This window comes from Entelurus aequoreus, linkage group LG08 (assembly GCF_033978785.1).
Source record: "Entelurus aequoreus isolate RoL-2023_Sb linkage group LG08, RoL_Eaeq_v1.1, whole genome shotgun sequence".
Taxonomy (NCBI): domain Eukaryota; kingdom Metazoa; phylum Chordata; class Actinopteri; order Syngnathiformes; family Syngnathidae; genus Entelurus; species Entelurus aequoreus.
This window is the reverse complement of record NC_084738.1, coordinates 76,660,008-76,670,007: the sequence shown is the minus strand read 5'-3', so window position 1 is coordinate 76,670,007 and position 10,000 is coordinate 76,660,008. Positions and strand designations below refer to the sequence as shown.

General features: G+C 36.5%; 1 protein-coding gene, 1 long non-coding RNA gene and 1 pseudogene across 5 annotated transcripts in view; 1 reads left to right on the top strand and 2 right to left on the bottom strand.

The window, feature by feature from the left end:
• The window catches only part of LOC133656314 (protein sidekick-2-like), a 1,293,862-nt pseudogene that overhangs the window by 1,118,309 nt on the left and 165,553 nt on the right, over nt 1–10,000 (bottom strand).
• The window catches only part of LOC133656309 (uncharacterized), a 104,073-nt gene that overhangs the window by 24,636 nt on the left and 69,437 nt on the right, over nt 1–10,000 (bottom strand). The gene's annotated exons all lie outside the window — the stretch shown is intronic.
• LOC133656306 (protein sidekick-2-like) overlaps nt 1–10,000 on the top strand; it is a 225,159-nt gene that overhangs the window by 170,861 nt on the left and 44,298 nt on the right. For all 3 annotated transcript variants that reach the window (XM_062057330.1, XM_062057328.1, XM_062057329.1), the window contains exons 32-35: nt 351–407; nt 484–585; nt 1,682–1,797; nt 1,867–2,053. In XM_062057330.1, coding sequence (XP_061913314.1) covers nt 351–407; nt 484–585; nt 1,682–1,797; nt 1,867–2,053 — 462 coding nt within the window. The remainder of the gene's footprint in view (nt 1–350; nt 408–483; nt 586–1,681; nt 1,798–1,866; nt 2,054–10,000) is intronic.

The following is a 10,000-nucleotide window of genomic DNA, read 5'->3' as shown; positions in this document are numbered from 1 at the left end:
ATGTTGCATTCAATGTTTATTCTCATTAATTCCTGTTATTTCCCATGGAAAGTTTCCAACTTTGAATATTCCCGGAATTTTACAACCCAAAATCCGATACTTGTTTTTTGGCTGGTATCACAGCGATATCCTATATCAATATTGGATCTGGACACCTTCATTTCAAGTGCGAAACACTAAGCAAATGATAAAGGTCCAACCAAAATGACTCGGGGTCACGGGCCCCCACTTTGTGAAGCCCAATGTATCTCACTCGCAGGTCTCGGCCCCGCGTGGTCCCGACCATGACTGATATGATTGCAAGTGTTACTTAAGAGCAGTACTTTCATTTATTCACTTCCTCCCCACAGCTCCTTACAGCATCCAGAACCTGGGCGACTCCACTCTGACCCAGTACGAGCTGGACGGTAAGTCCCCCGCCCCGGTTCTGAGCGCGGACCGCTTCCGACCGGGGTCTAACGGCGTGTCCTTCCCTGCCTGCAGAGCTGAGCAAGCACAAGCGCTACGAGATCCGCATGAGCGTGTACAACGCCGTGGGCGAGGGGCCCACCACCCCGCCCCAGGAGGTGTTTGTGGGAGAAGCAGGTGTGTCCATGTCGTTTATCTACCAATTATCTTGTCAACATTGTGAAGGACAAGCAGTAGAAAACGAATTATGAATCTACTTGTTCATTTACTGGTAATATTTTCTCTTTTAACATGTTCTATCTACACTTCTGTTCAAATGTAATTATCACTTATTCTTCTCTTCTTTGATACTTTACATTAGTTTTGGGTGATACCACACATATTGGTATCGATCCGATACCAAGTAGTTACAGGATCATACAATAGAATATAATACCTAATAAAGCAATAATAATATGGTTAATAAATACTGATGTAAAGGGTAGGTGTCGCGCTGTTTTCTGTGTCAACATGTTCTATCTACACTTCTGTTCAAATGTAATAATCACTTATTCTTCTCTTCTTTGATACTTTACATTAGTTTTGGATGATACCACACATTTAGGTATCGATCCGATACCAAGTAGTTACAGGATCATACATTGGTCATATTCAAAGTCCTCATGTGTCCAGGGACGTATTTCCTGAGTTTATAAACAAAATATACTTTTTTTTTAAACGGAAAAAGATTTTGTGATGCTAAAAAATATCGATGTAATCATAGTAGTATCGACTAGATACGCTCCAGTACTTGGTATCATTACAGTGGATGTCAGGTGTAGATCCACCCATGGCATTTGTTTACATTGTGACGCCGGTGAGCTATTGTATCCTCCTACGGTGTGTAGTGAAGCATGTTAAGCTATAACTCGTCCTCCAGTGATAATGATACTTGTAAGAAACGTACTATATTTGTCGCCATGGAGGCGAGGATTACCAAAATACACCAAAATGCGTCCACTCTCCCTTTTCTGTCTTCTGACAGCTGAGGTCACATGGGACGGTATTGCTCGGTTGGTAGAGCGGCCGTGCCAGCAACTTGAGAGTTCCAGGTTCGATTCTTGCTTCTGCCATCCTAGTAAATGCCGTTGTGTCCTTGGGCAAGACACTTTACCCACCCACAGTGGTTTAAAAATGTCACTTAGATATTGGGTTTCACAATGTAAAGCGCTTTGAGCCACTAGAGAAAAGCGCTATATAAATATCATTCACTTCACATGTGTAGTTTTTGTAGTCCCCACAGCCCCGCCCCAGAACGTGGCCGTCCAGTCCACCACCGCCACCCAGCTGGACGTGACGTGGGACCCCCCGCCTGTCGGCGCTCAGAACGGAGACATCCAGGGCTACAAGGTCAGACTCACGCCCAAAGTGTCAGGATTCTGGACTTCATTAACCAGTCTCCCCCCGCCCCTCATCCAGGTCTACTTTTGGGAGTTCCAGCGTAAGAATGAGACCGAGCGCCTTCGGACTCTGTTCATGCCAGAGGGCGGCGTGAAGCTGAAGAACCTGACGGGTTACACCACCTACATGATCAGCGTGGCCCCCTTTAATGCAGCTGGGGACGGACCCCGGAGCCCCTCTATCAGGGGACGCACTCAGCAAGCAGGTAGGAGGACCAAGACCTGGACCAAGTACTAGAGATCCACCGATACAGGTTTATTTAGGGCCGATTGTTAGTAGTCAAGGGAGTAAAAGTGATTCAAACATTAATATTATACGTAGGGATGATGTTTGATAAGAAATTATCGAGTTCGAGCCTATTATCGAATCCTCTTATCGAACCGATTCCTTATCGATTCTCTTATCGAGTCCAGATAGGTTGTTGTATATGGAAAAAAACACACAATATTTGGTTTAACAAAAGCTCACTTTTATTATATAAGAAAACAATTTAATAAATAAATAAATATTGACTGTTACCCCCCTAAAAAAATAAAACAAAATAAATAAATATTGACTGTTGTTACCCAAAGTATATTAAGTGGGATTTTTCAGAAAAACAAATATATACAGTAACACAAAAACAACCTGTCTCTGTGATCACTATAGGTGTATAAATAATAATATAGTGTTAAATAAAATCAGTCCCTTGGGCACAAAACTGAAAACAATACAGCTCTCCAAAAAGTGCACTTCTGCTGCTATTGGAACATAACTGTTTGTTATGATGCTTTGACATTTTTGCACTTTATTTCTTTATTGAAAGAAAATTCTATGAAGAGAAAAGTTGTTTGCAAATGTGGTTACAATGCTAAAAAATGAAAAGTTAAAGCTAAAAAAAGAAATACACTTTATTGAGTTAACATTATTTCTTTATAAGGGGAAAGATGTTATGAGCTAGAGAATATAACAACTGCTCTACCCAGCATGCAACGGGAGTGACGAGCATGCGCGGTAGCCCCGAAAAGTGTTGCATATCGTCACCCGGCAGCTAAGAATGAGCACGCTGTGAAAGTAAACGTCAAGAACTCAGCCAACACGCCTCGTCTGCATTATTTATAATTAGACAGACAACACATATACAGTGTGATTTTGTTTTGTTTACAAGGAAAGAAAAACAAAAGTTAAAAAAGGGAGATGTGTTGTATATATATGTATGTGCTGCGGTTGCTTTAAGAACGTTGCGACAGCTGCCGTAAAGGAGGTGCGTTGCTAGCCTGGTTGCTATGTTTCCGGTTGGTCGTAAAAGTGTTCTTCATGTGTTTTACCCTGCTCAAATCTCTCAGTAAAGTTATTCATTGCATTATACCTTTTGTTTTGAACTTTATTTCACCTTGGAGCGCTTTTTCCCGTCCATTTTTTTCCTGCTTTCCCTATCTGCGCCTAATGACTGAGCTACGTGACGTCATTTCTTGCGATGTCACACGGAGCATTTCTGGTCGGGACGGGATTCGTTCCGAGGGATTCGAATAAAGAACCAACTCTTTTTCTTTACTATAGTGGTCTCGATAACGGGTACCGGTTCTCAAAAAGGGATTTGAGTCCGAGGACTCGGTTCTTTTCTTATCGAACAACCGGGAAAACTGGTTTCGAGTATCATCCCTAATTATACGTCAGTAAACAAGTTTTTTGAACATAATTTTAATGTTTAATTTAGCAGCAAAAAACATTTTTTATTACGCATGTCTAATAGGAGCATCAACATTTACATTGCAAAATATAGAAAATCTCCTGGGGAAATATGTAATTTCTCTACATCACAATAACTCATCTACTCCATTTTATAACATTTTATAGACGTTTAGGGATTGAATACATTACAAGGTTTCCTGATGAACTATTGCCAACATTTAAATACAAACTATTCTGGGCTCCTTCAGGTAGATTGGAGTTGAGACTCGGGTTGTACGGTATAGTTCCGGTATACTAATTAATCATATTTGGTACTATACCGCCCAGGCCTGGCCCTAACCAATCTGGCGCCCTAGGCAAGATTTTAGGTGGCGCCCCCCCACATCAGCAGTTAAGTGTATATACTCACAAGAAACCGAATAGCTTTGTCTTTGACCTTTTTTTTTACTTAAAGAAAGCAAATTAACATTTTATATGAGAATGTTATGTTATGATTATCTTTAACCGAATCACAGCAGTGCTCAAATTAAAAAACAGCATTCCCTCTCATGTGATATTGCTTAATTAACATTAATGATGTGCACTTTAACAACTAGGCTTACAACTATACCTAATATATAAAGGGGTGGAAAAGTGACTATTACCTGCAGGGCAAACATTAGCTAACCAGAAGGCAATAACAATGTAAACAAAAAACACCTGCTTAAAAGATCTAATACAAATGTCCCTGAGGAATGTAAGGTGGGAGTACTGTAATTACCTAACGTTACATTATTATTTTCCATATTTTCCAATTGCCGAATCATGTAACATTAGCTTAATGCTAAAAAGCCAGGTTACTATCACATTCTGTAACAGACAAATAATTTCATGTAGGCTAACGTTACCTCCCTGCTACCTCTGTCTTTTTCTCGTTTCTCCTCCTTTTCTTTCTTCCCTGGGCACCTGACAGTTTTGGCCGTTTTGACATCTTGTGTTGATTTTTTGATGTGGTAAGAGTCATGATACGGGAAGGGAGGGGGCGCACCGTGCGGGGGGATGGGGGGGTTGGCGCGTAATGTTGTAACAAATAATATTTCTATTAAATAGGCTTTACTTTGCATTTTAATTAACGTGGGATTATTTTTTGTATTTAGAAATAATAGTACCAACTTTTTTTTTTTTTTTTTCTCCAACATTTGTGGCACTGGCGTGGCGCCCCCTGATGGACGGCGCCCTTAGCATTAGCCTATACGGCCTATGCCACGGGCCGGCCCTGATACCGCCTCTAAAAAGTACCGCCCCCAAAATAAAAGTACCGGGATCAAAATGTATTTTGATACTTTTCTAAATAAAGGAGACCACAAAAAAATGTCATTATTGTCTTTATTTGAACAAAAATGTTAGTGTACATGAAACATATGTTTATTATTGTCATTTAGTCCTTAAATAAAATAGACAACTTGTCTTTTAGTAGTAAGTAAACAAACAAAGACTCCTAATTAGTCTGCTGACGTATGCAGTAACATATTGTGTCATTTATACATCTATTATTTTGTACACATTATTAAGGACAAACTGTAAAAATGAATGATTAATGTACTTGTTCATTTACTGTTAATATCTGTTTAAACATGTTCTATCTACACTTCTGTAAAAATCACTTATTCTTCTCTTATTTGATACTTTACATTAGTTGTGAATGATACCACACATTTAGGTATCGATCCGATACCAAGTAGTTACAGGATCATACATTGGTCATATTCAAAGTCCTCATGTGTCCAGGGACGTATTTACTCACTTTATAAACATAATATACATTTTTAAAAAAGGAACAAAGATTTTGTGACGATGAAAAATATCGACGTAATCATAGTAGTATCGACTATATACACTATTGTACTCGGTATCATTACAGTGGATGTCAGGTGTAGATTCACCCATGGCATTTGTTTACATTGTGACGCCGGTAAGCTACAGTGTGTAATGTAGCATGTTTAGCTATTCCTCGTCCTCCAGTGATAATGGTACTTGTAAGACACTTATTTTATTGGGTTTATTGGGTTCTCACTTCTCTGTGAAGCGCTTTGAGTGTCTAGGAAAGCGCTATATAAATGTAGTCCATTAATATTATAATTGTTTTTGTCGCCATGGAGGCGAGGATTAGTGATTTAGAAGTAGCTAAAACACTGCGGATGGACGTCAGCCGCTAGCTGGCTAGCCATGTCTTAAAGCACCTCTTCCTGAGTGTTATAACTTCACCTTTATCTTTACTTTTTACACCAAAATGCATCCATTCTCCCTTTTCTGTCTACACACTGTCTGCTTGTAAGTACTCTGTGTGTGTGCCTGTTAAAAAATAAAGGGGGGATGGGGGGAACCGGTACTTTTTAGAGGCGGTATAGTACCGAATATGATTCATTAGTATCGCGGTACTATACCAGTGTTTCCCACACATTCATTTTTTTGTGGCGGCCCGCCACGAAAGATTTACGTCCGCCACAAATTAAAAAAAAAAAAAAAAAAAAAAATAGTTTTTATTTATTTTTATTTTTATTTTTTTCAAATCATATAGTTGATGTAGATGCCCATATAGGCTGTTCAGATTTACTTTACAAAAGAGAAGTGTAGGATACTTCTCTTGTTGCCTTATTTGTATTTGACCACTACTGTTTTCTGTTTATTTGTTACTGACTGTGGCAGGACACCTCTGCCTCTGTTTCACTTTATGTTGCTGGTAAATAATATGCTTGTAGTAGTAGGCTAGGGATGTCCGATAATGGCTTTTTGCCGATATCCGATATTCCGATATCGTCCAACTCTTTAATTACCGATACCGATATGAACCGATACCGATATCAACCGATATATGCAGTCGTGGAATTAAGACATTATTATGCCTAATTTGGACAACCAGGTATGGTGAAGATAAGGTACTTTTTAAAAAAAATAGTAAAATAAGATAAATAAATTAAAAACATTTCTTGAATAAAAAAGAAAGTACAACAATATAAAAACAGTTACATAGAAACTAGTAATGAATGAAAATGAGTAAAATGAACTGTTAAAGGTTAGTACTATTAGTGGAGCAGCAGCACGCACAATCATGTGTGCTTACGGACTGTATCCCTTGCAGACTGTATTGATATATATTGATATATAATGTAGGAAGCAGAATATTAATAACAGAAAGAAACAACCCTTTTGTGTGAATGAGTGTAAATGGGGGAGGGAGGTTTTTTGGGTTGGTGCACTAATTGTAAGTGTATCTTGTGTTTTTTATGTTGATTTAATTTAAATTTTTAAAAAAAACGATACTGATAACAAAAAACCGATACCGATAATTTCCGATATTACATTTTAACGCATATATCGGCCGATAATATCGGCCTGCCGATATTATCGGACATCTCTATAGTAGGCTAAAGTTAAATTATTTAGTATGCACTAATTAAAGGGGCAGAGCTTTAAGAGACATTTTAGCTTTTATATTTTATAAGATATATATATTTTTTGTAAGAACCACAATTAATAAACATATTTCAGTGAATAACTTATTGTTCAAATCTGTATATAAATATGTACATAAAGTGTTGTAATTATATTGTAAAATGGATGGATGGATGGACATTTAAAACAAAACTGTTATTAATTAGTAAGTATACATTTTTTTAGCCTTTTTAGAGAAAATCATATCATTGTAGTAAATTATGCAAATTACTCGATGATGTCATGGTGACCACGCCCACAACCACGCCCCCACCGCCACAGGTATCTTGGCAGTTTATGGGAAACACTGTATACTAGTACTGGTATACTGTACAACCCTACTATCTACTTTATTAATTACTTATTTTTAATACTGCTATTATGTGTGTGTATGTATTGTATCTGCTCATATAGTTCTGGTGTAGTTGTAACCAAAAAAAAGAAAGAAGAATGAATGAAATGTGGAAGAAAGACGACTGTCCATGTTTTGTTTTCAGTGAATGAAATGAATGGTTGGTTGTACCATATGGTCACATGATCATATGGACGGCGCTATTTTACTTTCCTTAAGGATTGGGACTTTTGGCAAAGGTCAGCTGAAGGCTATTGGACACCCTCCAGTGACAATCCAGCACTTTATAGTGAAAAGGAAGCAGCAAGTTGAGAGAGAGTGAGGGGTTGCTGGACACAAAGACTGTGTTGTCAAGTTTGAAGACAACAGGGTTGGACTGTGTCCTCGCTGCAAGCTCAGCCAAGTCTAATGAGGCTGCTGGAGCAAGCCCAGTTATGGCCACCATAGAGCGTGTCCAGGGTTAGCTTGTCCTTATAGCAGATCTCTCTCTCTTTTTATAACCAGAGTATCCAAAGTGCAGCCAGAGAGCCATTTGCTAATCGTTCAACGGCACATTCTAAAATGATTGTATAAAAAACTCCAATAAAAATGACAGAAAACATTAAAAAGAGGAATAAAAGAGGAAACATGTCAAAAGTAATGAGAACAAGTTAGCAATGTTGACTATAATAACACAAAGTTGTCATCCAGGCTGTTTTTTATTCTTTTAAGCTGTCATTGCTCAAAATCACTGTTATGAATGATTGACATATTCAAGGCTTACATTACTTCTCATGAAAAATTCCACTTTTAAATATTTTTTGGGGGGAAATATTGCAAAAACAACTTAAAATCGACTGATGGATCTGAAGCTGATCTAGAGACTTAAGTGTTAAAGTAAAAATTAACTACAAAATTACTTATTTTTAACACTTTTATGAGTAAGGCCATTTTGGGGACCCAATAATTTTAGTGGCATTCATTTTAAACTGTCATTGCTCCGGAATAATAATGATGTTAAGAAATATTGATCTATTCAAGGCTCACATTACTTCACATGAAATATTCTACTTTGAATGAATTTTTGGGGAAAATATTTTATATTGTGTGTGTTTGACATTAAAAAAAACAAAGTTTTCTCTGACAAAAAAGGGCATAAATCAAACAAATAAGATAAAAAAAAACATTAAAAAAAAAATCATAATCGACTGATACATCTGAAGTAGATCTAGACCAGTGGTTCTTAACCTGGGTTGGATGGAACCCTAGGGGTTCGGTGAGTCGAGCTCAGGGGTTCGGCGGAGGTCAAGACACACCCGACTCATCGTGTAAATACAAACTTCTCCCTATCGGCGTATTACGGATACGACAACAGCAGAAGTCAGACTGATTTGCAGGTGTGTAATTTGTTGTGAGTTTATGCACTGTGTTGGTTTTGTTGTTTGAACAAGGTGATGTTCATGCACGCTTCATTTTGTGCACCAGTAAAAAAACATGGTAACACTTTAGTATGGGGAACATATTCACCATTAATTAGTTGCTTATTAACATGCAAATTAGTAACATATTGGCTCTTAACTAGTCATTATTAAGTTCTTATTAATGCCTTATTCGGCATGGCCTTATTATAACCCTAACCCTCTAACCCTGGCCCTAACCCTCTAACCCAGGGGTCACCAATCTTTTTGAAACCAAGAGCTACTTCTTGGGTACTGATTAATGCGAAGGGCTACCAGTTTGATACACACTTAAATAAATTGACAGAAATAGCCAATTTGCTCAATTTACCTTTAACTCTATGTTATTATTGATAATTAATGATATTTACACTTAATTGAACGGTTTAAAAGAGGAGAAAACACGAAAAAAATGGCAATTACATTTTGAAACATAGTTTATTTTCAATTTCGACTCTTTAAAATTCAAAATTCAACCGAAAAAAAGAAGATTAAAAACTAGCTAATTCGAATCTTTTTGAAAAACTTATAAAAATAATTTATGGAACATCATTAGTAATTTTTCCTGATTAAGATTAATTTTAGAATTTTGATGACATGTTTTAAATAGGTTAAATTCCAATCTACAATTTGTTTTAGAATATATAACAAATTGGACCAAGCTATATTTCTAACAAAGACAAATCATTATTTCTTCTAGATTTTCCAGAACAAAAATTTTAAAAGAATTTCAAAAGACTTTGAAATAAGATTTAAATTTGACTCTACAGATTTTCTAGATTTGCCAGAATATTTTTTTTGAATTTTAATCATAATAAGTTTGAAGAAATATTTCACAAATATTCTTTGTCGAAAAAACAGAAGCTAAAATGAAGAATTAAATTAAAATGTATTTATTATTCTTTACAATAAAAAAAATAAATTTACTTGAACATTGATTTAAATTGTCAGGAAAGAAGAGGAAGGAATTTAAAAGGTAAAAAGGTATATGTGTTTAAAAATCCTAAAATAATTTTTAAGGTTGTATTTTTTCTCTAAAATTGTCTTTCTGAAAGTTATAAGAAGCAAAGTAAAAAAATTAATGAATGTATTTAAACAAGTGAAGACCAAGTCTTTAAAATATTTTCTTGGATTTTCAAATTCTATTTGAGTTTTGTCTCTCTTAGAATTAAAAATGTCGGGCAAAGCGAGACCAGTTTGCTAGTAAATAAATAAAATTAAA